Source organism: Staurois parvus, unplaced genomic scaffold (assembly GCF_062004578.1).
Source record: "Staurois parvus isolate SC_StPar_1 unplaced genomic scaffold, SC_StPar_1.0 ptg000249l, whole genome shotgun sequence".
Taxonomy (NCBI): Eukaryota; Metazoa; Chordata; class Amphibia; order Anura; family Ranidae; genus Staurois; species Staurois parvus.
The window spans coordinates 13,554,521-13,581,564 of record NW_028318045.1 but is presented as its reverse complement, the minus strand read 5'-3'; the positions used below and the strand labels follow the sequence as shown (position 1 = coordinate 13,581,564).

General features: G+C 44.8%; 1 protein-coding gene across 1 annotated transcript in view; it reads right to left on the bottom strand.

Annotated features, from left to right (window-relative positions):
- The window catches only part of SULT4A1 (sulfotransferase family 4A member 1), a 56,793-nt gene that overhangs the window by 14,506 nt on the left and 15,243 nt on the right, over positions 1-27,044 (bottom strand). The window contains exons 2-4 of the mRNA XM_089680802.1: positions 15,324-15,454; positions 8,578-8,658; positions 1,015-1,141 (exon numbers count right to left, since the gene is read on the bottom strand). Coding sequence (XP_089536928.1) covers positions 1,015-1,141; positions 8,578-8,658; positions 15,324-15,454 — 339 coding nt within the window. The remainder of the gene's footprint in view (positions 1-1,014; positions 1,142-8,577; positions 8,659-15,323; positions 15,455-27,044) is intronic.

The following is a 27,044-nucleotide window of genomic DNA, read 5'->3' as shown; positions in this document are numbered from 1 at the left end:
AACTTTAATTTTGGGATCCACACAGATTGCTGACTGGCAGCTGGCTTAGCCTCTCAGAGCAATGCTGAAAGGCTGAGCCAGCCACTCCCGCCCCCTTCACAGCCTGGTGCTCCAGTGAGTGCTGTCGGGGCAGAGCAAAGAGCCAATGACTGACAGTCACTAACCCTCTGCTCACTGAAGACCGAGAACTGAGCAATCAGTGGTCTTTGATGCTCAGCTCTCAGTCTTAGAGGCAGTGGGAGAAGATGCAGCATCAGTCCAATGTTGGAAGTCTACACTCTCTTTTAAAAGGGCCATTGAAGATAAATATCAAGTTATATCACATTAAAGCAGTGTTTCTCAACTCCAGTCCTCATGGACCCCCAACAGGTCATGTTTTCAGGATTTCTATTATTTTGCACAGGTGATTTGATCAGTTTCACTGCCTTAGTAATTACCACAGCTGTTTCATCTGAGGGAAATCCTGAAAACATGACCTGTTGGGGGTCCATGAGGACTGGAGTTGAGAAACACTGCATTAAAGTGACCCTGTCCATTTTTATTAGCACAGGATGGAAGCTTCAGCTGTGACAGGTTCCCTTTATAAAAAATGTTAGTCTGTAGGTGTGTGTGGTATAAGAGCGGGCAAGCAAATCAACATAAAAAATCAGTGTGTTTAAGACAAATTAAGGGGGTCTAATTATAAAAAAAAATTGTTGGACAAATGTCACAAGCATTCACCCAGCCATAACGAATTTCCCCCATATATTGTCTAATAGGTTCAGTGCCTATGCTTGTCAGCTCCATCTAGTGGCCATAATGCTGTATTTTTTTTAAATACTTCAACCAGGTAAATGTTGTTTGCAATCATAGGAAATAAACCTATTAGACAAAATACAGAGAAAGTTAGTTACGGCTTGGTGAAAGCTTGTGACATTCATCCAGGTAATTTTCAGAAGTAGGACCCAAAGTGTTCATTCCTTCAGTAAATTTCAGATTATGACCTTCAGTTGAAAGCTGTAAACTTTTTCTTACATTTGTCATTCATAAACCTCCTGCAGAATTCCTGGAATGTTCCTCGGTAACTCATAGTCCGCAGGCATCGGTGGAACTGATAGTAGGACACCACCAGGTCTTTGGGGTTCCGTGCCATGTAGATGACCTGCAACAGAAGATGAGTTTACAATGAGCTGATCATACCAATGACTTTCCAGCCTCCATCTGCAAGTGATGCCAAGACACAACAAGAACAGCAATATCTAAAAACAACCACTCCAGGTCTCAGCACCGACAGCAAACAACAAAACTGATCCTCAGGGCAGGTACTAAACAGAGGCGGACTGACCATTTGGAAACTCGGGCACTGCCCGAGGCCCCAGGGTCAGTAGGGGGCCCCATGAGATGCCTCTGGTACCTTTTTCATAGGCTTTTTTGAGTTTGGACAAGGACACAGGGGCCCCATGATTCCCTTTTGCCCCCCATGAGTTGTCAGTCCGCCCCTGGTACTAAATACTTGTGACCAGGAGTTTTGTGTACGTGGGGGGGTCTGCTCTTGTACATACCAGTTCTGGGGATAGGGCTTCCCTGCTGTCAATCGGTCTACGTGTTTCAAGGAGTAAATGCTCCTCTTCCTCAGGATTTCTCAGCTCTATTGTCCTTAGGAAGATGAGCATGTTCTCCCTGAAATGCACTGAATGAGTGATTGACAGCAGGGAAGCCCAATCACAAGATTGCTTGCATGAACTTTTCCCATAGACCTGTAACTCACTGGCCACAAACATGCGGTGTCTCCACTGTGTGAACCCTCCCACTAGGTTTAAAAACATTCTATGGTCACAGCAAATGGGAAATGATGGTGAAAACAGCATTCTAAGTTTGAAGTTTACCAAACTAAAAACAGAAAGAAGAAAATGGGTATGACCAGGGGCGGACTGACCATTTGGAAACTCGGGCACTGCCCGAGGGCCTGGGGTCAGTAGGAGGCCCAATGAGATGCCCCTGGTAGCTTTTTCATAGGCTTTTTTGAGTTTGGCCAATGACACAGGGGCCCCATGATCCCCTATTGCCCGGGGGGCCCAATGAGTTGTCAGTCCGACCCTGGGTATGACACCTCAGCAAATAATACACTAACATAAATAAAATTAATATTTTATTAACCACTTGACGTCTGCCCTATAGCAGCTTTTCTGCTACATAACTCTGCACTTCCAGCGCTATCTTTGGCTCCTGTACATGTCAATCACAGGGTTCCAGCCAGCGATTCATGGACGGGACCCGGTGATCGGCAAAGCAACTGACAAGAGAGAAATCTGTGAAGCAGGGAGATAAAAACCTGCACATTCCCTATTAAAACAGTACACAGTAAAAGCATTCCCTAACACACATGTAACCCTTTGATCACCCTAGATGTTAACCCCTTCCTGCCCAGTGTCATTAGTACAGCGAAAGTGCTTTTTATTAGTTATGATCACTGTATTAGTGTCATTGCAGATGACAGTGTCAGAATGCCAACTGCATTATCACAATCACTATAAGTCGCTGATCACCGCCATTATTAGTATAGAGCAAAGACATGTAGCAGAATACATTTTGGCTTAAAGTGGAGTTCCACCCAAAAGGGGAAGTTCCGCTTTAAAGATTGGTCCCCCGCTCCCCATTAAGGATTGGCACCTTTGGGGAGCGAGGGGGGAATGGGTACCCGAATTTGACAGGTAGTCGCTCCCACTTCCGCTGCGAATGCCTAGGCGATTGATCGGAAGCTTTCCTCCTACCCTCCCTCCCCGAAGTCTTGTGGGACACGTGACAGGTCCCAGAAGACTACAGGACCATTCAGGAAGTGCAGCGCTACTCGCGCATGTGCAGTGGGTACCCGGCTGTGAAGCTGCAAGCTGTCACCACCGGGTGCCCACACTGAAGATGCCGGCGCCTGGAATACAGGATGGCCGGTGAAACGAGCTGCTGCGGGGGCAACGCGGGATCATGGAACAGGTGAGTGGCTGTTTTTGTAGCTGCTGACTTTTATTTTTTTACAGAGCGAGTGGAACTCCGCTTTAAATTTATGAAATTTTATTTATTTTTAATAGGATGTTTTATAGCAAAAATGTTCAGTCTTTTTTCATTTATAGCGCAAAAAATAAAAAACCCAGTGGTGATCATATACCACCAAAAGAAAGCTCTATTTGTGTGAAAAAAAATATATAAATTTAATTTGTGTACAGTGCTGCATGACCGCACAAAACAGACCATATTCATAGAGCTATGAGGGACCAAGATCCAGCAGATAGAAATAGAGCAATGAATCAGTTGTGTTTTTAGACTGAAAAGCGTTAGCGTAAGTTTGCAGTGGAATATTTCTACTCCTTTATGCAATACAGAAGATTCTTGTATTCACCTGTTGCCAACATTTTTGGAATTGGACTTGTACTTATAAGCAGATGGAGACTGCTAGTCGGCCACGGTGAGCTCATATGCTTGAAGCCTAATACATTTGACAGGTAGTAGCAACCCACTTCTGTTTGGATTTGAAAAGAGATGTAAATGTGTCTCATAGGAACCCATGTTAAATGCAGTGTAGTGCATTTCTGCAAAAAGTGTTTTTTTTACACATAGTTGTGAACCAGGCCTATAGACATACCCTAGGGCACTTTTTTAGATGACTTTGGTGTTTTGTTTTAAAGCAGACATGACACCAAACACTTCTATGGCTTGACAGTTTGGTTGAGCGCTAACATAGGAACATCAGTAACTGTAAAGCCTCGTTCACTCGAAGCACACAATACCGTACGCCCGTGCAAGGCCGTGTTTACCCACACGGGGATGCACATGTATTGTGTGTATCCCCATCAGGCAGTCCCATTAATGTCAATTGGGATACAGTCACTGCTTCCAATATGATAGCTGTTTGTCCCCGCATTCACATGGTCTGCAATTAGGGACATGTACCCACACCCACACAGATGTCATATTGGGACACAGCAACTGTGTCTGTGCAATTGATATCAATGGGACTGCCTGATGGGGAGACACAGGACACCCATACATCCCGGTGTAAGTATACACAGCCATATGGTGTATTACGCCCCGTGTGTACAAGGCCTAACAGTTATCATTCAAGGTATAAATGTGTGGGTTTAATTCCATTTTAAAGCTGAATGACAGGCAAACAAATGAATACACAAATGGAACACATGCCAAATGATTAGTATTTCTGTGCATCCAGTCCTGAGATTTATACAGCCAAGACACACAGCACAGTCCTGTCTGACAGGACAGAAGACCTGTTTTTTTTTTGCCTGCTGCAGTTCAGTAACACTTACACATCTTATTCCTCCACCAGCCTGTGACTATTTAATGAAAGGAGAAGTAGTCACCAGATAAGGTCATCTCTCTGTTATTCTTCTTGCTCCTCCTATCAGCATGCTCCATGCACTGCAACGCAACTACCTGCTGCTTCTCCATCTCCCAGCTCTGTACAGGGACTACAAGAGACTGATACCAAATGGAGCAGCTGTCAGTTTTAGAGTCCAACGCCAGGCATTCCTTGCAGTGGGCCACCTTGCAGTGCAAGGGTTAAATACCTGTTCCTATGATACTTAGTACCACGTAGTGGGCAAATGTGGTATTTTCCCTTTTAAATAAAGCTGGATGGCCAGGTTGGGTCTAGGTTTCATATCTGGTGGCAATGCCCGCTTGTAACTAGATTTTGGATTCAAATGTTCTATTTGGTAAACTCAGTGACAGGTATAAATATTTGCAGATCCCCGGAGACAGCGCTCTTTCACAACTTTCCAGATAATGTTCCCAAGAAATCCCATAAAATGATTTCCTATATGTTTCTAGCTGCTAGAATTACAATAGCTAGATACTGGAGGCAATCGGTCACTCCACTTGATTATATTGAAAAAAAACTCAACTGGATCATGATTAATGACAAACTCACCTGTATCTTACACAATAACTCGAAGAAAGTCAATAATACATAGAACCCATGGATTCAATACCTCTCTGTGCCTTAATGACCCTCATCTGGTTTTTCCTTTCTACTCTTTTCTCTTTTTACTCTTTTTGTATACTTTATGTTGGCATGACGAGACATACTTGACTACATATTGGCCGCTATTTATATCTTGTCTTCGCTGTCAATTGTTATGGCAGAATTTGCTGTTTTGATGTTTCTATCTGTGTATGTGATGGAACATTCTTCATTGTTATTTTTTGTTTTATTTATGTCTCTTTTTTCTTTTGTAAAACTATTCAATAAAAACCATTGAAATGTAAATAAAGTCTGAACATTCATTTTTTTGTGCCCCATTAACACAGAGCAAATGTTTGTGCACTTTCACTAGATGAATATGGCATTTTTTTACAAATACACTGTGGAACTATAACTATAAATCCTGTATAATAAGAAGAAGAAACAATTACATATGCTGATACATATATGCTAAGCTCGTAAGGGATTTGTTTTACATTTTTCTTACCTGTCTATATTATAAAGACATATTTAATTTTTTTTTAGAGAATTATGCAGGTGGGCTTAGTAAAACACTTCCCTACGTGGACTATTTATTTCTTGAGGTTTATTTAACTATTATATAATATTGTTCTCTATATTCAATATGGTTTCTGTGGCTTCGATCCACATCTGTAGTAGCATTAAAGGAATTTTCCCCAGAAAATAAAAAATTTAAAGCTCAACTCCAGGTACAAAAATGTATTGAAATATATTCCTCAATAGCCACACAGGATGTAAATCTTCTTTGAGTACACCAAATGCCTTTGCAAACTGATTACCTTGAAAAAAAGAGCAGTGACATCATCATTTGTGGTTCTGATGACCTGTGCAGAGAGCAGAGCGGGGGGGAGGGATCCAGCAAGCCCATCATACTACAGGCTTCCTGCAGAGAACTGGAGGAGGGGGCGGAGACAAGACCAGTCAACCTGGACACGGGGAGAGAGCAGCAGTAACTGGTCTTTAGTACAGAAAGCTTCTGCACAGAAGCAAAGTTTCACACTGGATTACTGCACAGATCTGAAAAATACACAAAGCACACAAAGATTCACGGAAGAACAGACACGGCTCTTGTATTTACACAATAGTTTGCTTATCCAACTTGATGGGTCCCTCCCACAGCTTTGGTCGCTGAACAGGCCATGAGCAACAGAGTGATGATGTCACTTCTTCTTTTTCAAGGTAATCTCTCACTTTGCAAAGGTATTTTGTGCACGCACATGTGGTTAATAATGGTTTTTTAATGAATGTTTTTGTAACTGGAGTTTTAAAATTTGTATTTACTGGGCAAAATTTCTTTTTCGCTGACAGATGTGGAATGAAGCCACAGAAACTATATTGAATATGGAGAACCATATTAAACAATAGACAAATAATTGTCAAGAAATAGTTTGTCCGTGTAGGGTACTTTACTAAGCCCATCTGCATTCCTCTCTTAAAAAAACTAAATACACTTTTATATTATAGAAGGGTAAGAAATATTTTTAAAAAACACTGATGACCTTAGTGTTAATGTATCAGAATATGTAATTCATTATTAGTCAAAGGTATCTGAATATGTAATCAATTATTTTTAATATTATACAGGATGTATAGTTTTTTACTTTTAATACAAAAATCCATACAAATTCACCTAGTGAAAGCGCATGTACATTTGCTCTGCATGAATGAGGCAAAAAAAAAGTGATTGTTATGAGGCTTTATGCTGAGTTAAGGCGGCCATAGATTTGCGATTTTCTTGCCGAATTATCGGCCGAAAAAAAAAAAAAAAATTGCCCGATATTCGTACCGTTAGTGGGGAAAAATGTTGGGCGTTTTTCTTAATTTTAAGAGATTTTGAAAATCGTGGAAAATCCTGGGACGATTTGTTAGATCGGCCGATTTTCGCGGTAATTTATGGTCAAATCGGCCGTTCTTCTGGCCGATTTGACAATAAATTGACTATGAAGAAAAGAAGAAATAGAAGAAATAGATTTTGCAGGAGAAGAAGAAATAGAATATCAAGAAGAATAGAAGAAAAGAGGAGAAGATGAAATAGATTATGCAGAAGAAGAAGAAGAGAAACAACATTGTATCTATTTGTATGCATTTCGGATACAGATGTTTCTATTCAAGTACAAATAGATACAATGTTGTTTCTCTTCTTCTTCTTCTTCTTCTTCTGCATAATCTATTTCTTCTGTCAAATATAATAGCGGGTCTCTATGCAGGGACACAGCTATTATATTAATTGACGGCCATAGACGGGACTAAAACCCGCCGACTTTTTTTTCCTTAATTAGTGGCAACGTCGGCTATCTGAACGACCGATTTACAATTTAAAAAAAAAAAAAACGGCCAATTGTCCCCTTGTCTATGGCCTGCTTCAGTCAAATGTTTTTCATTTATTTAAAGTGGAAAATACCACATTTGGCTACTAGATGGTGCTAAGTATCAAAGGAATGGGCATTTAAAGTGTTACTAAACCCACAACAGTAAAATCAATCTGTATATGCAGTAAAGCAGGCTTGTTATACTCACTGTGGAACCTAACGGGTTAATACTCTGCATTGTGTAAAAAGGACATTTTATCCTGACTTCTCTGCTCCTCCTCTTGTTCAAATGTCCACCTCTGATCTCCTGATAAGATAGACTGAACGGTTGCCATTCTGCACATGCTCAGTTTAGTGTGTATTGCTAGAGAGTTTTTTTTTTGGGGAGAGTGCATGTGATCAGCACAGGGCCAATCTGCACTGTCCAGACAGAGGTCAGGGGTTTTGCACCCTCCTAGAGCAGAAAGAAAACTCTTCCTACAAGCTTTAACCAGCACTCAGATGGACACTGACAGAAGTCACAAGACTGTTCTAACTGCTGATGAGAAAAGGTATTTAGCAGTTTAAAATAATTGCATTTCCATGTTGTGTGTACTGTGGGAGACCAGATATAGTGAATGCAGGGTCCTGGGTTTAGTAACACTGTGTGTGTGTGTGTGTGTGTGTGTGTGTGTGTGTGTGTGTGTGTGTGTGTGTGTGTGTGTGTGTGTGTGTGTGTGTGTGTGTGTGTGTGTGTGTGTGTGTGTGTGTGTGTGTGTGTGTGTGTGTGTGTGTGTGTGTGTGTGTGTGTGTGTGTGTGTGTGTGTGTGTGTGTGTGTGTGTGTGTGTGTGGTGGGGGGGGTCCACTGCAAGGGCACATTTTTTTAAATTCCTGGAGTTGGCCTCTAAAGCTGACCTCCAGGTACATAAATGCAGCTCTGTACTTATCAATACGTCATCAATGTATTTTTGTGAATGTAAGCATTGCAAGCTGCCAATTTTGAATTAGTATCAGCCTCTTGCAGTCCATGTACATACAGAGCTCAGACTGGGAGAAGCAAAAGCAGCACAAGATGCCAGTTAGTTGTGTCAGTGCAAGCAGCATGAATTTTGTGGATTGCAACTGGATGTTTCTGCTGGGTTCAATCAAAGCATTTTCAAACCACCTTGTGCTTGATCGAAACCACTCATTTCTGAACTTTATTGCTCATAATTTCAATTCCAACTCCATTGAAATTGGTTGAAATTTCCGGAAGGTTGCAACATGTATGGCCAACTTTACTTCTTCATAGTTACCTTGGATTCTCCATTGTGCAGGTCTGTTGGCAGAAATTGGTAGGGCAGATGACTCTTGATTAGTCGCGGAGAAGTCAGTTCCTGCACCAAAAACATATATTTTATATGATAATAAATATAACAATAAACATTTGTGCTTTCCACTATACCACTTTTAGATAGAGATACCAGCTACACCTTCTGCACCGAGGGAGTTCTAATACTGTACAACAATTACACCAATCAGCCATAACATTAAGTTAATAGCATTGATTATCTCATTTTAATGACACCTGGAAGTCAGTGGGATATATTAGGCAGCAAGTGAACATGTTGTCTCTGAAGTTGATGTGTTTAAAGCAGGACAAATGGGCAAGCTTAAGGATTTGGGTGATTTTGAAAAGGGCCAAATTGTAGTGACTAGACAACTGGGTCAGAGCAATTCCAAAGCTGCAGCTCTTGTGGGATTTTCTCAGTCTGCAGTGGTCAGAACATACCAAAGTGGTCTAAGGAAGGAAAACCAACAAACCAGCGACAGGGTCATGGGTGACCAAATCTCACTGATGCATGTGGGGAGCTAAGACTGATCCAATAAAACTACTGTAAATCGAAGTGCTAAAAAAGTTAATGGTGGTTCTGATGAAGGACAGAACACACAGTGCATCCCAGTTTGTTGTGTATGGGGCTGCGTAGCTGCAGACCGGCCATTGTGTCCATGCTGACTTCTGTCCAATGCACCTACAATGAACACATGAGCATCAGAACTGGATCACAGAGCCACGGAAAAAGGTGGCCTTGTCTGATGAATTCAAGAATAGTTTGAGAAACACAACAACGGGTTTGAGGTGTTGACTTGGCCTCCAAATTATCCAGATCTCAATCAAACCAAGCTACTGTGGGATGTGCTGGAAAAACAAGTCTGATCAATGGAGACCCCACCTTGCTCTTATAGATCCTAAAAGATCTGCTACTGACAGCTTGGTGCCACATACCACAGCATACCTTCAGAGTCCATAACTCGAGGGGTTATGGTGGATGGTCATAATGTAATGGCTGATCAGTGTATATTATTACTGGAAGGATTCAATATAAATAGTTTTTGAAGTCCATATTTTATAAACAATAAGTAAAGTGCTTCTCTGCTACTGGTCTTTGGTCTGCTGACAGTTTTTCAGCTGCCTTTTGATTATGATTTTGTGATGATAAGCTAGGCACAGCTCAAAAGGATTAATAAATACAGTTTCAATTCTGTCCAGCTGGTCCTGTGGTTTAGATACTACATTCAGCCCTGGTTCACACTGATACGGTGCAGAATTTGCAGCGTTTTCTGTGCGAATTCCGTACCGCATCAGAATCGCACCCCGTTCATGCGAACTGCTGCGGGTGAGTATGTTAAGTTAACAACACCCCAAAAGCGATACGCAAATCGTGGTGCAATGTGCAGAATCAGATTGCATAGGTGTGAATACCCATGCGATCCGATTCTAGTGCGGACCCAAAAACGGTCCTGCACCTTTTTGGTGCGGGTGTGGTGCAATTAGAGCCATACAAAATGTATGGCTCCAATCGCACCGCACACAAATCGCATGTGATTTGTACAGGAATGCGGTGCGGTTTCTGTGTGAATCACATGCGATATACCATACCGCATATATGTGAACCCCCGGTTCAAACTCCACAGCTAGGCAAGTAACACCCCAACTTCCTGTTTTGCTCTACAACTTCCTGTGTCACCTACCTACTTTGAAGGAAATGTTTTATGAATGTTTTTTTTCAAATGCCATTTACATATTTATTATGTTTAGAAGAAAAAAATATTTTACTTTGGCAGGAAAATATGAAATATTGCATTAGGATAATTCACATTTACCCCTTGCAGCCAGCACTGAGCTCTATGCAAGATTTGCCAGCTTTCCTAAAGGCAGATTTACTCTCATGATGTGAATAGCCTGAACTTTCTATTTGACCTGAAAAGTAAGAATGATCAGATTACACACACACATCCTTCCTTCACTTTTTCCTAGCTGAGAATGACTAGCCTGATCTAACAAATGTACTCATTTTACACAAGCAAGCATGGGATAATTAAACAGTGAAGCATTCCCTACAAATTGTATCATGGATGCAGTTTGTAAATTTATAAACTTAAAAAAAATTAAAATAATGTTAACTAAAACTGTAAAAAAATAATTTAAAAACATGACAACCAGAGCAAAAGCACTTTACTACTGTCAGGAATGGACTGGCCAGCTATGGTGGGACTCACCTGCCTTTTGATCTGCAGTACCAGGGCTGGCCAGCGGGTGTTCCCAGCAATCAGAGACTCAACTTTGCAGCCAGCTAACACCTGTAACTGATTATGCTGGGGTATTTAAGGGATGGCCAGACCCACAGACTCTGCCTTGGTGTGTGTTTGTCCTGGGCCCTGCATCCTGTTTCTGTCCTGCATCCTGTTTCTGAACCGCTGCTGACTTCTCCTGCTCTGATCCCGGCTCGCTTCTGACCATCCCTCTGTCTGACCCTCTGTACCACGCTGCTTGCTACCTGTTCTGATCCCTGGCTTGTGACCCTGACCAATCTCCGCTTGCTCCCCCTGTACCTACCTGCCCTATTGATATTGACCCGGCCTGCCTGACGACGCTTGCTTGTATGTACTGTTATCTGTGGGTGGTTTGGTTTGGTTTGTTTGCACTGTATTATGTTTTAGTATTTCACTGCGTTTATGTTTGTATTGTTAGTGTTAATAAATAATTAATATTGTTTATAACATATCTGAGGTCTGCGTTTCCCTGCGTCAGTCACACATCTCTGGTCACACCTGGGAGCCCTGACATTACACCAAGGCCAATCCTGACCAGAAGTGGCTGCACAGGGAAGCCATCTTGGCTTGTTGATGGGAAGGATGGATCTGGATGAGGTTGAGTATTTATCTCTGCTAGTGCTTGATGACAGAGAGTATGCTTATCAGACTCTGAAGGAGTATCCCCGGGATGAACTGCTAGAATGTATACGGCTCACTCATGTTCTAGTAGATCAGGGCACAGATTTCTCTATGGTGCAGCCATTGATTCAGGTTTGTGTTGAGTTGGTTTCATCTGGTTCCCCCGAATGCAGGGATGAATTTTTGCCACCATTTAGTGCAGACCAGGTTGAGTCCCTGGTGTGGTTATTAGAGGATGATGTGGGTTACTTTCTGGAGCGTTATTCCACATGTTCACCACAGACACTAAGAGATTGTATAAACGCAGTGCAGTCATTGACCAGACAGGCTTTGTGTAAGCTCAGCTTTGTTCAACCCCTACTGCAGACATGGACAGACTTGTTGCACCCAGCCTCAGTCAGCTTACAAAGACCCAGTCCTGCTTCTAACTCTACTCCTGTATTCCCACCAGCTCCTCCAGTTACAGCCCAGTATACTTGGCTATCTACCGCATGTCAGTACCCTGTTCCCACTCGCTGCACCTATCCTGCCTTTAACCCTGTAAAAAAGCCCTCTGTAGCAACTGCTCCCTCTCCTGTTCCATCCTCCAGTTTTTCTCTGTCTCCAGCTGCTCCATTCGTTTGCAGACCTGCGTTTACTTGCAGTGCTCCAGTAGTTAAAACCAGAAAAAAGCGAAAATTCTTTCCAACCAGTACCATCCTGCCAGTATCCAAACCGGTGAACCTGCCTTCCGTGACTCAGCCTGAAGCCTCTCCTCAGCCTGAAGCCTCTACTCAGCCTGATGCCTGCATTCAGCCTGATGCCTCTACTCAGCATGATGAACTGATCCAGCCCGACGATCCTATTAGGCCAGTTGACTCGATGCCCGCTGTTGATCCAGATGATCCGGTACCTGATCCAGTGCCCGCAGTCTTGCCAGACGACTCGGTGCCCGCAGTCTTGCCAGACGACTCGGTGCCCGCAGTCTTGCCAGACGACTCGGTGCCCGCAGTCTTGCCAGACGACTCGGTGCCCGCAGTCTTGCCAGACGACTCGGTGCCCGCAGTCTTGCCAGACGACTCGGTGCCCGCAGTCTTGCCAGACGACTCGGTGCCCGCAGTCTTGCCAGACGACTCGGTGCCCGCAGTCTTGCCAGACGACTCGGTGCCCGCTGTTCCGCCAGTGGACTCGGTGCCCGCAGTCTTGCCAGACGACTCGGTGCCCGCAGTCTTGCCAGACGACTCGGTGCCCGCAGTCTTGCCAGACGACTCGGTGCCCGCAGTCTTGCCAGACGACTCGGTGCCCGCAGTCTTGCCAGACGACTCGGTGCCCGCAGTCTTGCCAGACGACTCGGTGCCCGCAGTCTTGCCAGACGACTCGGTGCCCGCTGTTCCGCCAGACGACTCGGTGCCCGCAGTCTTGCCAGACGACTCGGTGCCCGCAGTCTTGCCAGACGACTCGGTGCCCGCAGTCTTGCCAGACGACTGGGTGCCCACTGTCGTGCCTGGTGACTCGGTGCCCGCCGCTTCGTCTGGGGGTCCGGCGCCCGCCGCTCCGCCTGAGGGCCCGAGACCTGTAGCTCCGCCTGGGGGTCCGGCGCCCGCCGCTCCGCCTGGGGGTCCGGCGCCCGCCGCTCCGCCTGGGGGTCCGGCGCCCGCCGCTCCGCCTGGGGGCCCGAGGCCCGTCGCCCCGCCTGGGGGCCCGAGGCCCGTCGCCCCGCCTGGGGGTCCGATGCCCGTCGCTCCGCCTGAGGGCCCGAGACCTGTAGTTCCGCCTGTGGGTCCGGCGCCCGCCGCTCCGCCTGAGGGCCCGAGACCTGTAGTTCCGCCTGTGGGTCCGGCGCCCGCCGCCCCGCCCGGGGGTCCGAGGCCCGTCGCCCCGCCCGGGGGCCCGGTGCCTGTCGCTCCGCCCGGTGGCCCGCTGCCTGCTGCTTCGCCTGGTAGCCCGATGTGCCTCTGCCCGGGGTCTTGCCCGATGTGCCTCTGCCCGGGGTCCAGCCCGATGTGCCTCTGCCCGGAGTCCAGCCCGATGTGCCTCTGCCCGATGTGCCTCTGCCCGGAGTCCAGCCCGATGTGCCTCTGCCCGGAGTCCAGCCCGATGTGCCTCTGCCCGGAGTCCTGCCCGGTGTGCCAGTCTTTGATATCCCGCCAGTTACCAGACCCGGGCGGTGGAACATTTTTCCCAGCTAGGACTGTTTGGAGCGTCCTGAGGCCGCTCCTTGAGGGGGGGGGGGGTACTGTCAGGAATGGACTGGCCAGCTATGGTGGGACTCGCCTGCCTTTTGATCTGCAGTACCAGGGCTGGCCAGCGGGTGTTCCCAGCAATCAGAGACTCAACTTTGCAGCCAGCTAACACCTGTAACTGATTATGCTGGGGTATTTAAGGGATGGCCAGACCCACAGACTCTGCCTTGGTGTGTGTTTGTCCTGGGCCCTGCATCCTGTTTCTGTCCTGCATCCTGTTTCTGTCCTGCATCCTGTTTCTGAATCGCTGCTGACTTCTCCTGCTCTGATCCCGGCTCGCTCCTGACCATCCCTCTGTCTGACCCTCTGTACCACGCTGCTTGCTACCTGTTCTGATCCCTGGCTTGTGACCCTGACCAATCTCCGCTTGCTCCCCCTGTACCTACCTGCCCTATTGATATTGACCCGGCCTGCCTGACGACGCTTGCTTGTATGTACTGTTATCTGTGGGTGGTTTGGTTTGTTTGCACTGTATTATGTTTTAGTATTTCACTGCGTTTATGTTTGTATTGTTAGTGTTAATAAATTATATTGTTTATAACATATCTGAGGTCTGCGTTTCCCTGCGTCAGTCACACATCTCTGGTCACACCTGGGAGCCCTGACAACTACTTTAAAGACTAAGTTCACCTTTCCAGGCAGAATTTTACTTTTCATAATAAGTAAGACTTTTCTAATATCTTTTCTGCCCAAGTCATCCCAACGTGTTAATCTTTCATTTACCTAGTCCATGGCAGCCTTCAATCTGCACCTCTCTTTTCAAAATTAAAAAAAATGCATATTAGCCTATCACTTCCTGTAGCAGCATGTGATCATCCAGGAAGCTTCAAATTCCATCCTGCACTGCCTTACTGCATCCCGGAATAGGGTGTGTTTTACCTCTCTGGACCGCAACTCCCTCTTTACTCTACCACCTCTTGTTTTACTTCCACCCACATTCCTACTTCATCCTTTAAGGCAGAAGTGTCAATCTCAATTTCATTGTGAGCCACATCAGCACTATGGATAACCTCAAAGGGCCATTTGTGTATATGTAAGACCAGATGTCCAGAGCACCCCACCTCCCCTTACATCAGATGTCAAGAGCCCCCCCCCCCACCATTAGAAGATGAGTCCCCCACCATGGGAAATCAAGAATCTCCCACTCTTCCTTACATCACAGTGCACCCCCTCTACATTGTGCTGCTGCTGGAAAGTAGGAGGTGCAGGGTCTGGAGCAGGTGCAAGGGCCACATGAAATTGCCTGGTAGGTCGGATTCGGCATTGGAGAAGCATGAAACTAGAGAAATGGGTGGGAGCAATCTCCTGGAGGGGTAGGGCAGGTGCAGGGTGTGTTTTAATGAGGTCAGCTGCTAAAGTACTTCCTCAAACAGTTTTCACCTTCTAAAGGACACATACCAGGATCCTTGATAGGGCATGCTTGAACTTGTAGTTCCTATTCCCCCATATATCTGTAATTTGACTATAATCATGACCATAGTATCCTCCTTGTTACCTATTTGTGATCATGTCTAGCAACCAATCAGATGCTTGCTTTCAGCTGAATATGGTTGGGTGCTATGGACAAGGCTCTGTTTATTTTCTACAAATACTTGGATCAATACCTTGATGATATCCAACCCGGGCTGAGGATACTCTAAGACAGGCAGCTGTTCATCAATGTTCATCAGTCCTATCTCATCAGGATCGGCCCCCTGGCTCACTAGATACACGATCTCCTGCAGCAAGCTTGTTCCTGCAAAATAAAAATTCCCCCAAACACAAATGACATGAATTGTACATTGGCAAGCAGATAAAAGTGTCAGGGCTGAATTTTGAGGTTTTAAAAAGCTTTACCAGGAAAGACAATCAATTTGGCTTTTTGTTCTGTCTGAGAATATTGAAAGATGACAGGGCTCATTATGGCTGGCACAGGCTTCTTGTTACAAACAGAAATGACTTTCACCTTCATAGTTATACTGATTTGTACTCATCCTAAAAGAAATGTAACAAACCTCTGACTCTTAGTTCTAGTTCACACTGGATCTGACTTTAAAGTCGCACAATGTCAAAGTCGCATGTCAGTGCAACTTGCAGACATCTGTGCGATTTCATGCACAGATGTCAATACAATTCAAACCTGAAATCGCAAAAAAATAGTGCAGGAACTACTTTCAAAATCTGTTGGGAGTCGCACCAATTTGAACGGTTCCATTGCAGACAAAAGGGTGCGACTTGTGTGCAATTTGAAACTAACAAATCGCATGATAAATCGCACCAGTGTGATCAAGGGATAAAGCTGATCTCTAGGATTTCCTCCCCCAACAGTGTATGTGAATGAATCCCGGCCACACTGCCAGTCTGTGTGTAACTTACCTTCTTTAGCTGTACACTGCGATTTCTGTGTCTGTGATGTCACTCCTCCTCCCGGCTGAATTTTAAAGATCTCTGACTTCCTGCCTCATGCTGGTTGAGGGTCTTTTAAAGGGGAACCCCACACTTTTATTTATTTTTGCAGTGGAGATCCCCTTTATATTCATATCAGACCCTAATGCTGGCTGAGGGTCTGGTATGGATATTAAGGGGGAACAAAACTTTTTTTGATTGTAGCTGCAGGGTTCCCCTTTATATGCATATCAGACCCTAATGCTGGATGACGGTCTGAGAAGGATATTAAATGGTAAACCCCACACTTGTCTGTTACAGATATTAAACCCAACACTTTGTTTTTGCAGCGGAGATACCCTTTATGTTCATATCAGACCCTAATGCTGGTTGAGGGTCTGGCATGGATGTTAAAGGGGAACCCCACACTTTTATTTATTTTTTCAGTGGAGATCCCCTTTATGTTCATATCAGATACTAATGCTGGATGAGGGTCTGGTATGGATATTAAAAGGGGGAACAAAACTTTTTTTATTCAAGCTGCAGGGTTTCCCCTTATATTCATGTCAGACCCTAATGCTGGATGACTGAGATGAATATTAGGGGGGAACCACAAGTGTCTTTTTTTTCAATATTATTTTGTAGCAGAGTTCTATTTTATATTCACATCAGACCCTATAATGCTGGATGAGGATCTTGTGTGGATATGAAAGGAGAAAGCAACAAGTTTTTTCATTTTTCACACAGAGTTCCCTATTATAATCATATCAGACCCTAATGCTGGATGAGGGTCTGGTATAGATTTTAAAAAGAAACCCCACACTTTTGTCGCTTCATTTTAGCTGCAGACTTCCCCTTTATTTTCTTATCACAACTTAATGCTGGACAGGGATCTGGTAACAATATTAATGAGGAACCCCACACATGTCTCGTATGGATATTAAAGGGCAATCCTCACTTTTATTTATTTCTGCAGCGGAGATCCCCTTTATAGTCATATCCGACCCTAATGATGTATGAGGCTCTGGTATGGATATTAGGGGGGGAATTTTTTTTTTATTATTCTAGCCACAGGGTTCCCCTCAATATTTATATAAGACCCTAATGCTGAATGAAAATCTGGAATGAAAAATAGGGGGCAACCATGCACGTTTTTTTTTTCAATGTTATTTAGCAGCAGAGTTCCACTTTATATTCACATCAGACCCAAATGCTGGAGGGGGATATTGTTTAGATATGAAAGGAGAAACCAACATATTTTTTAATTTCCCACATGGAGTTCTCTTTTATAATCAAAAACTCTAATGCTGGGTGAATGGAAGGGAAATTAAAGGGGATTCCACACTATTTTTTTCAGCGTGGTAGCCCAGCATTTAGAGGGTTAAAGCGGGGGGGGGGGGGGATACAACACTTTCTCACTGCCTTTCAAATGCTCTCTGAAGAGCAATCTGAATGAGGTGAAAGGCCTCTTTCACACGGGATGTATCAGTGCATATACCTGTGTGACAGCCATGTTTACCCGTATGGGGATGTAACGGTGTTCTGCCCCCTGCAGGTGTTTCTTTTCATGTCAGTTGAGATGCAGCAGCTGCATAGACATGACCACTGTGTTCCAATATGACATCTGTGTGGGTGCGGGTCCCTGAACATAGACAGTGTGCTTTCAGGGAATTGCACCCACACAGACACACCGACCACATCCATGTAGTCGCTGCATCCCATGACATGTACAGAAACATCTGCACAGGGAGAACACCTGTACATCCCACGCTGCCCTCACACACATGTATGAGTTAATATGCCCCGTGTGAATGAGGCCCAATGGTTCAATTTTATTTGGTGGTTTGTCAAAAAGCTCATTTATACTAGTGGTTATTGGGTGGTAAAATCTTGCTGTTGAGCCGTGTCTTTACCACCCACTAACAGAGACAGTGGTCATTCAAGTGAATGGGGCCACTCTGGAACTCTCCAACAACCACATGCAATGCACAAGGTTGAAGTGCACTAGTGTGGGGTTAAAGCAGGTGGTAAGGTGGGGAAACGCCTCCTCACCATCCGTCAAATGCTCCCTGAAGAGCAATCTGAACACAAATCACTCTTCAGAGAGCAAAGCTAGTATGGAGGAGCCCAAGAAGAACTAACACATACATAATGTGTGCCATACCTGTCTTGCAGCATAAAGGTATTTTCTTCATAAGTAAAGTACAGGCCTCTTTATGGTGGCACTTGGACTTGAGAAGACAGTGGTTGGAGAGTAGGGCTCTGTGGGGGTGGGACGTTTGGGAGCGGGGTATGTGGGGGCGGCACTATATCTAAGAGTGAGTAAGCAGCATATAAATTAAATGGGCGGGATTGATCTATTCAATCCCGCCCAAAATCAGTGCTGATTACATGATCTGCAGAGTCAGAAGGACTACAAGTGGGTTGTACCAGACTCTGCCAGTGCTGGAAGTGGCTGTGTGAGGATTAGAGTCGCGCAGCAGGAACTTATGCTGTTCTACAGGACAGGAAACCAGACTAAGGAGAGGATATCAGGGGATCTGCAGACAAGTTGCAGCATGCTATAAGGGTACTGTCTGAGCTTGGATTTATAATTGCATTCATTTTATTTTCATCCAAAGTTGAAATTCAGCTTTGAAGTCAGAATTTTGTGATAAAAAGTCAAAACTCTGAGTTTGATAGTTAGACTTCTGAGATGAAGGCCTCATTCGCACAGATGCTTGGCAGCTGCTAGGTCGCTGAGATGTGAAATCTTCGATGTCTAGGGGGAGCCACATGTGCCATGGATAGCCATCAGTTCAAATATGGCTGTATGCGGTCAAGCTTGGGTAAAAACTGATGGCTTCTCCATTGACCTGCTCATGTGCCCATGGTGCCTCTCCACAAACAACATTTGGGAAAAAGTGCTGTACGCATGGGCAAACACCAAAGCAGAAACATCAGTATTTACCTGAGCTTGGCACATGCAGTTCCCCGGGTACAAGAAAGTGCTAGGGATTTTCTCAACTCAGCACAAAGGAGTTCCTATGCGTCCATGTGGATGAGGCCTAAAACTTACAATTCCAGCTTTATTATCTCAGAATTCTGACTTGTAGAAAGTTAAAAATTTCATAATTACAGTCATAAATCTGAGACAAAATTAAAACTCATAATTCAGAATTTTAAAGCTAGACTTTTGACATTGAAAACCAGAATTTTAATTCATAAATTTCTTTAAGGATGGTCCCAGTGCTATTCCATATTGAAGAGATAAGCATCAAAGATGAGTTTTGGCCTTCTTTTCAAGCAGCATTGGCTGATTCCTGTGTCACTCATTAGTCTGTTATAGATTACAGATACTGATTTGCAGACATCTCCCTTCCCCCCACTCGTCTGTGTCTCTTTGCAACATCAATAGAGGCAAGGCCGAAGGGACCTGAGCTCAATGATTCCTTAATATTTATTTACCATCATTTTCCCACTAGGATATTACGCAATTCTTTACAGCGTTCTTAGAATCCTTTGCATCAGTCCTTGTCCAGCATAGGAGCTTACAATCTAAACCTGCCAACAAATATAAGGCAGCTGGACATGCTTGCATACAGACTAGGGCCAGAATTCTGCAGGCCATATGTAAGACGGTGTTACAAGTATATAACTGGGGCAGCATATCCTCCAAGTGTGCAGCTAACCAAGTGGTGGGGTAACACTTACGCCCATTCCTGCCCAGACATACGATGGTTCCTTAGACCTACCAGGACAATAAGGGCATGAGATCCTCCTCAGATTAACCCTTGGAACCTGCCAATACACAAGCACATCCTGTGTTTATCCCATCCCTACTTCAAGACTTTCGGCAATGGACTTCAAAAGCAGCCTCACCCACCACTGTCTGTTTCCAGAAGACGTCTCCATCTTGAGGTTAGGAGAAGGAAGAGTCCAAATTATAAAAACCTTTTAACTGTTTTAACTGTTTACTGAACCAGTTGATTTACATATTTATATATTTCAGCCATCCCAATGGTTAGGGCACATATTTAAAGGTTGCAAGCAATAGACAGAACCATAATGAGAGGAGAGCAGACTCGAGCAACCCATACCTTTCAGGGTGTTCCTGCATCCCATGCAAGGGGAATGCAACTACTCCCAACAGTCCTCCTCCTCCTCCTAATTCAAATTTGGGACATCTTTTTTTTTGGGGGGGGAGCGGGTACCTGGTTTTCACAGAAGTCCTCAAAGTGTTCAGTTCTGGGGTATCCCATGCCCCTCCACCCTATCCAAGTTCAACATTCTCAATTAAACCCTAAAAAGAAACCCCTTTACCAGGGGTCTCCAAACTTTCTAAACAAAGGGCTGGTTTACTGTCCTTCAGACTTTAGAAGAGCCAGAGTCATCAGTGGGAGTAGAAAATGTCCCAACGTCAGTAGCAATAAAAAAAATGACATAGTGCGTGTAGTCAGTGGCAAGAGGAATAGTGTCCAGTCATTGGTATTAGTTGGAGGAACAGTGCCCCAACATTGGTATTAGGGGGAGCAATATTGCCCTATCATTGGTATTAGTGGGAGGAATAGTGCCCCATCGTTGGTGACAGTGGGAGGAATAGTGCAACATCATTGGTGTCAGAGAGTAATAGTGTCCCATCATTGGTATTAGTGGGAGAAATAGTGCCCCATCATTGGTATTAGTGGGAGAAATAGTGCCCCATCATTGGTGTCAGTGGGAGGAATAGTGCCCCATCATTGGTGTCAGTGGGAGGAATAGTGCCCCATCATTGGTGTCAGTGGGATGAAAAGTGCCCCATCATTAATTTCAGAGGAAGGAATAGTGCCCCACCCTTGGCATTAGTTGGAGGAATAGTACCTAATTGTTTATATCAGTGGGAGGAATTGTGCCCCATCATTGATGTCAGTGGAAGGAAAAATGCCCCATAGTTGGTGCCAGTGGAAGAAATGGTGCCTCCTTGTTGGTATCAGTGGAATAGTACCCCAATGGCCGGATAGAGGCAAGCAAAGGGCTAAATTTGGCAAACAGACCGCAGTTTGGAGACCACTGCCCTATACTGATCCTTTGAGTCAGTGGAAGAGTTAAGAAAATGCTGTGCACCTGGCTGTGAGTGCTCTAACTGGGGGAATAGGACTAAGGTCACCAGTGGCTCTTTAGGGGATGCGCTGCACTAGGAACAGGTAGCCCCAACTAACCGCTGAGAGTCGCAGCAGGAATCTCTGATTACTGCCGCTACTATAAATGCCAGCTCTAATCGCCAGTGTGAAGGTTGCCTTACAGAGTCACTAGGGTCACTCAGAACATCAGGGACACTAGTAATCTTCTTCACTAAGAAACACTGGGGGACTATATGAATCTTCATGGAAATACAAAATCACTGGAGCAGCTGGCACTAGGGATACCAGCTGTTACTTAGGCAATGCCTGGGGAAATGAGCCCAGCTTTTCAAACTGATGTGTTTTTGATGCATTTTCCTATTGACTTACAATGGAAGGTGCCTTTTTGGTGTGCTTCAGAAAAACTGCACCAAAAATGCAGTGAGCAGGACAAGTGCAGTGCACCTGCAGTGCGAAGGGTTACGTGGCATTTAATGGGAAAAAGTTTTCATGCACTTTTGTTGCCCTGGAAAAGTGCAGCAAAAGTGCACCAGTGTGAAAGGGGCTTTTAACCGTCATGCAACGCTGCACCCAAATGAAATTTAAGTCCTTTTTTTCCCACAAATTTAGCTTTCTTTCAGTGGTATTTGATTGCCTGTGTGTTTTTTATTTTTTTGCGCTATAAAAAAGAAAGACCAACAATTTTGAGAAAAAAAAAAAATATTTTTGACTTTTCGCTATTAAACTTGTCCAGTAAAATAATGTTAAAAATCAAATTTCGTCGTAAATTTAGGCCACAATGTATTCTGCAACGTGTCTTTGCTAAAAAAAAATCCCAATATGTGTAAATGAATTGGTTTATGTGAATGTTATAGCGTTTACAAATGGCAGTATATATACTGGGCTTTTTTTTTATACATATATTTTTACGAGTAATGGCAGGGATCAGCGACTTATAGCGGGACTACAGTGGGCATTCTGACACTGGGGGGAACTGACTTGGTGTCACTGACATCCCCAGTGACACCAATACAGTGATCAGTTCTAATAAAAAGCACTGACACTGTACTACTGGCACTGGGCAGGAAGGGGTTAACATGGGCGATCAAAGGGTTAACTGTGTGTTGGGTGCTATTTTTACTATATCCTGTGTCCATGTGCTTCACTGTAATCACACTGTTTTGCATGGCTGTGCTGTGCACAGCCATGCAAAGAAGTGTGCACGAGCTGACAGGGAGGAGAACTGTTTTGTTTACAAACAGTTCTCCTCCCCGTCGGAGATCCTTGGCAATCACTGGGCGCCGGAGAGAGTAATCACCGGCTAAGACTCGGTGATTGACAGCCACAGCCGCAAATGGCAGCGCGAGTAGGGCATGCACGCGCCTCGCGCACGCCCCCCACTCGGAAATGCAAAATCAAGTATATATACATGATTTTGCACACCCGTGCCGCCCTGTAGCAGTATTTCTGCTATAGGGCAGTTGGGAAGTGGTTAATAGAAAGGAGATGGTGGATAACCAGTCTTGAACAAAATTCTTTAACGTACGTAACAGCAGATTCTTGCAGGTTAAAGCTAACTTGCCTCCTACCCATCACTTTTTCCTGCAGACTCACCTCTCTGTGATCCAACTCTGGTCATTTTCTGGGTAGCACAACATCCATCTAAGGCACCTTTCACATGGAGTGGACCTGTCAGTTGATCTGCTTGCTCAGTGGGAGATCTGCTCGCTGAGCTAGCGGATGACAGGTCCGTGTCTAGTCTGCTTATGAAGATCAGACACAGCCCACTCTCCTCTATGGGCTGTTGGATGGAAACAGACCGCCTGTCCGTTTCCACCTGATTGGCATCCGATCTGATCCACCAAGCAATTGAGGATCGTACCAGATGCAAGAGGGCGTAAACGGACACGTCTGTTTACACCCTCTGCTCCATAGTGAGTAATAGAGCGTCTTACCAAGTCCACTTGAAAATCGGACAGGCGAACCCGACCGGTCCGCTCATGTGAAAGGGGCCTAAACCTGAAGCGTATATACCATGTACACCTGATCCTGACCAACTGCATTAAAAATTAATGGACTGTGACACACCTCAATGAACAAACATTTAGAGCATTCTGCATTTTCCGCAACACAATGCACATTGTCACAATGTGTTCTGTTGGTGGGCTGGGGTTCCATTACAAATAGATTATCATACTGTATTGCCATGCCCTGAAGTGAGCATTTTAATATGGATTACCACAATGCATTCGTATGAAGTTGTTCAGATACAAAGTTCTCATAGAAATGGCTTTCCCTTCCCAAGGTGGTAGTTAGAAGAGTTTTGGTGAAGGCTGCAGGACTTGACTCTTTCACCGTCTATGGGAGGCCTATGAACCTGAGGTTGCACCTTTGCACATCCTATTCTCCGGGTCACCTTGGCTATTCAAAAGGGTTTGAAGTTGAGACTGTTGTTGTTGGGAGGTGCATTGTAGGGGTGGCAACTGATCCTCCACAGTGCACATCTCATGTTCAGTAACCACGTTACATAATTTCTGCAGGTCCTGCCTAGTGAGGAAAAAATATACCTTCACTTTTTTAGATTGTTGGTCAGGGTGCTTTGGCAATATACTCTGCAGTATTTTGCTGAATCAAGATGGAAGGATCTCTCTCTGCCACTGCTGGAGGGCCACCATTTGTATTGGCGACAGAATTTATTGAGTTTTGCACTCACACCCAATGCTTGTTTTGATGGAGAAATGGTGAGAAAGCAGGTCTCCGGATTTTAAATTTTTCAGGATTGAGTACTGGATACAGTTAGAGTGGAGCTCATGCTTCCAATCTCCTATGATGTGCTATACCTGACCACATCCCCTTCTAGAAATTATTTTAAAAGTGGGTAACTATGTGTGCTTAAAGCCCAAGCTTATAGCAGAAGCCTGAAGGTTTTGTGCCAATATTAACTGGTATTTGGAACTGTTCATAATTCCCTCTACCTTTACTAAGGCCCCAGTTCCAGCTGAAGAAAAACAGCTCCAAAGCATGATTATTATTATTATTTATTATTCTAGATTTATATAGCGCCAACAGTTTGCTCAGCGCTTTACAATATAACTGTAAGCCGGGGTGGGCTCCCCAGGATACAGTGAAGTCACGAACGAGGAAGGCAACCCCAACACCAGCTTTTGCCACAACAGAATTTTACTTAGATGTGGCAAATAAACACAACCACAAATGCTGGGAACATACAATAAATTTACATACACCCAGCCCAAAGGCTGAGACCCTTGTGCTGCACAGCATGGCGCCTTCTGATGGATGACGGTAGAAAGTTTAGTAATTAACTACTGGTGGACACTAATAAGCTGCCAAACCTTACCTGTTATTACCCTAAAAAAACAAGAATCAGTGTATGGGTGTATGGTATGGCTTGAGTTTGTGGGGTTTTATCAGCTCTCCAATGTGAAATGTCACTTTAAGCGGTGGAGTCCTTCCAATGATCAGTAACAACACTTGTGGCCTGACACAAACAGAGACCCTAACTAACTAACTATAGCCCTGTCTCAGTCTCTGGAGGCGCCAACACTGAAATGAGATGCGTGCACGATCTTACCGACCCGGGTCTGCCTTGTATCCGCTGGTGACTCAGAACAGAACAAATGTCTCTCCAACAAGCATGCGATCTCATCAGCCTTCCTGGCAGCGATCTTCCTTTCTCTGAACAGGATCAGCATCTTGAACACCATCAGCTTCTCTAGCTGCAGTTCTCACACCTGGATGCCAACGGATTCTCTGCTCACATGGCTCTTTTCCTTCACCATCATCAAAACAAGGCTGCAGTCTCTCTTCCTGTTCACTGAGCTCCCATGTGTAAAAACCCCACCCCTTCCTGAATATAGAAATATCTATGCAGTCTGAGGCTGTGTTAGAAAAACAGTGACATCTTGTGGCTAAATCGCAGAATGTCAGTAAAACATTTCAAAACATTTAATTCACAATGAGAGCTGTTTCCCCATCTCACATAACGGGAGACAATACAGCAACAATACAGTTCAATATAAGAGGGATAGGAGGGCCCTGCTCCTTGGAGCTTACAATCTAGGAGGGAGGGGCTAGTGGTACAAAAGGTAGTAACTGTGGGGGATGGACAAGTTGGAAGAGTAGCAGATTCCATTATTAGCTGAGGGCAGGATAGGCTTTCCTGAAGAGATAGGTTTTCAGAGATCGCCTAAAAGTGAGCAGAGTAGGCTGATAAATTGGGGTAGAGAGTTCCAGAGGATGGAAGCTCTGGAGAAGTCCTGGAGACAAGCATGGGAGGAGGAGACAAGGGAGCTAGAGAGTAGGAAGTCGTGCGAGGAGCGTAGAGTACGGTTTGGGTGGTATTTGGAGACAAGATTGGTGATGTAATTTGGGGCAGAGTTATAAATGGCTTTATATGTTATTGGTAATGTCTTGAATTTTATCCGTTGGGCAATGGGAAACCAGTGGAGGGATTGGCAGAGAGGGGTGGCTGATACAGAACGGTTAGTAAGGTGGATGAGTCTGGCAGCAACATTCATGATAGACTGTAGAGGGGATAGCCTGCGAGATGAGGTAGGCCAATGAGGAGGGAGTTACAATAGTCAAGGCGAGATATAACTAGGGAGGGAATAAGTTGCTTAGTGGTTTCCAAGGTTAAGAACGGCCATATCTTGGAGATGTTGTGGAGGTGAAGTCTACAAGATTTGGACAGTGATTGGATTTGGGACTGAAAGGACAGATTGGAGTCCAGGATTACACCTAGTACCCTGGCATGAGGGGAGGGACTGATGATTGTGTTATTGATCTTGATGGAGAAGTCAGGGGAGGGGGCACGGGCTGGAGGAAATAGTATGAGCTCAGTTTTGGAAAGATTGAGTTTGAGGAAGTGGAGTGACATCCATGCGGATATGTCACTTAGTAGGTTAGTAATGCGAGTGGAGACTGAAAGGGTGAGGTGAGGGGTAGAAAGATAGATTTGTGTGTCATCAGCATAGACATGGTACTTAAAGCCATGGGAGTTTATCAAGTGACCAAGGAAGGAGGTGTAGATGGAGAAGAGTAGGGGCCCAAGGACGGAACCTTGAGGGACCCCTACAGAAAGAGGAAGTGAAGAGGAGGAGGCAGAGTTATAAGTAATGCTGAAGGAGCACTGCGATAGGTAGGAGGAGAACCAGAAGAGAGCAGAGTCTCGGAGGCCAAGAGAGTGGAGTTTTTTGAAGAGGAGGGGATGGTCAACCGTATCAAAAGCCGCAGAGAGGTCAAGTAGTAAGAGTATGGAGTAGTGGCCATTGGTTTTAGCTGTTGGTAGATCATTAGTGAGTTTTAGTAGGGCAGTTTCAGTGGAGTGGAGTGAGCGAAAGCCAGACTGTAAAGGGTCAAGAAGGTTGTTGTCATTGAGGTGGGAGCTCAGGCGATTGTAGACTAAGTGTTCTAGGAGTTTAGAGATAAATGGCAGCAGGGAGATGGGTCTTAAGTTGTTCAGGTTGGTGGGGTCCAGGGAGGGCTTTTTAAGTTTGGGATTGATGTGTGCATGCTTTAGAAGGGAGGGGAAGGCACCTTTGAAGAGGGAGAGATTGAAGATGTGAGTGAGGGAGCATAGGATGGAAGAAGAGGGTGACCGTAGTAGTTGTGAGGGGACAGGATCCAGGGGGCAGGTAGTGAGACGGGCTTCTGAGAAAACCTTAGCGACCTCTTCGGTAGTAGCAAGGTCAAAAGAGAAAAGGGTTGAGGGAGGATGATGCTGCCACCACCATGCTTCACCATGGGTATGGTGTTCTTTTGGTAATGTGCATTGTTGTTTTTGCGCCAAACATGACTTTTGGAATTATGGCCAAAAAGATCAACCTTGGTTTCATCTGACCATAACAAATTTTCCCACATGCT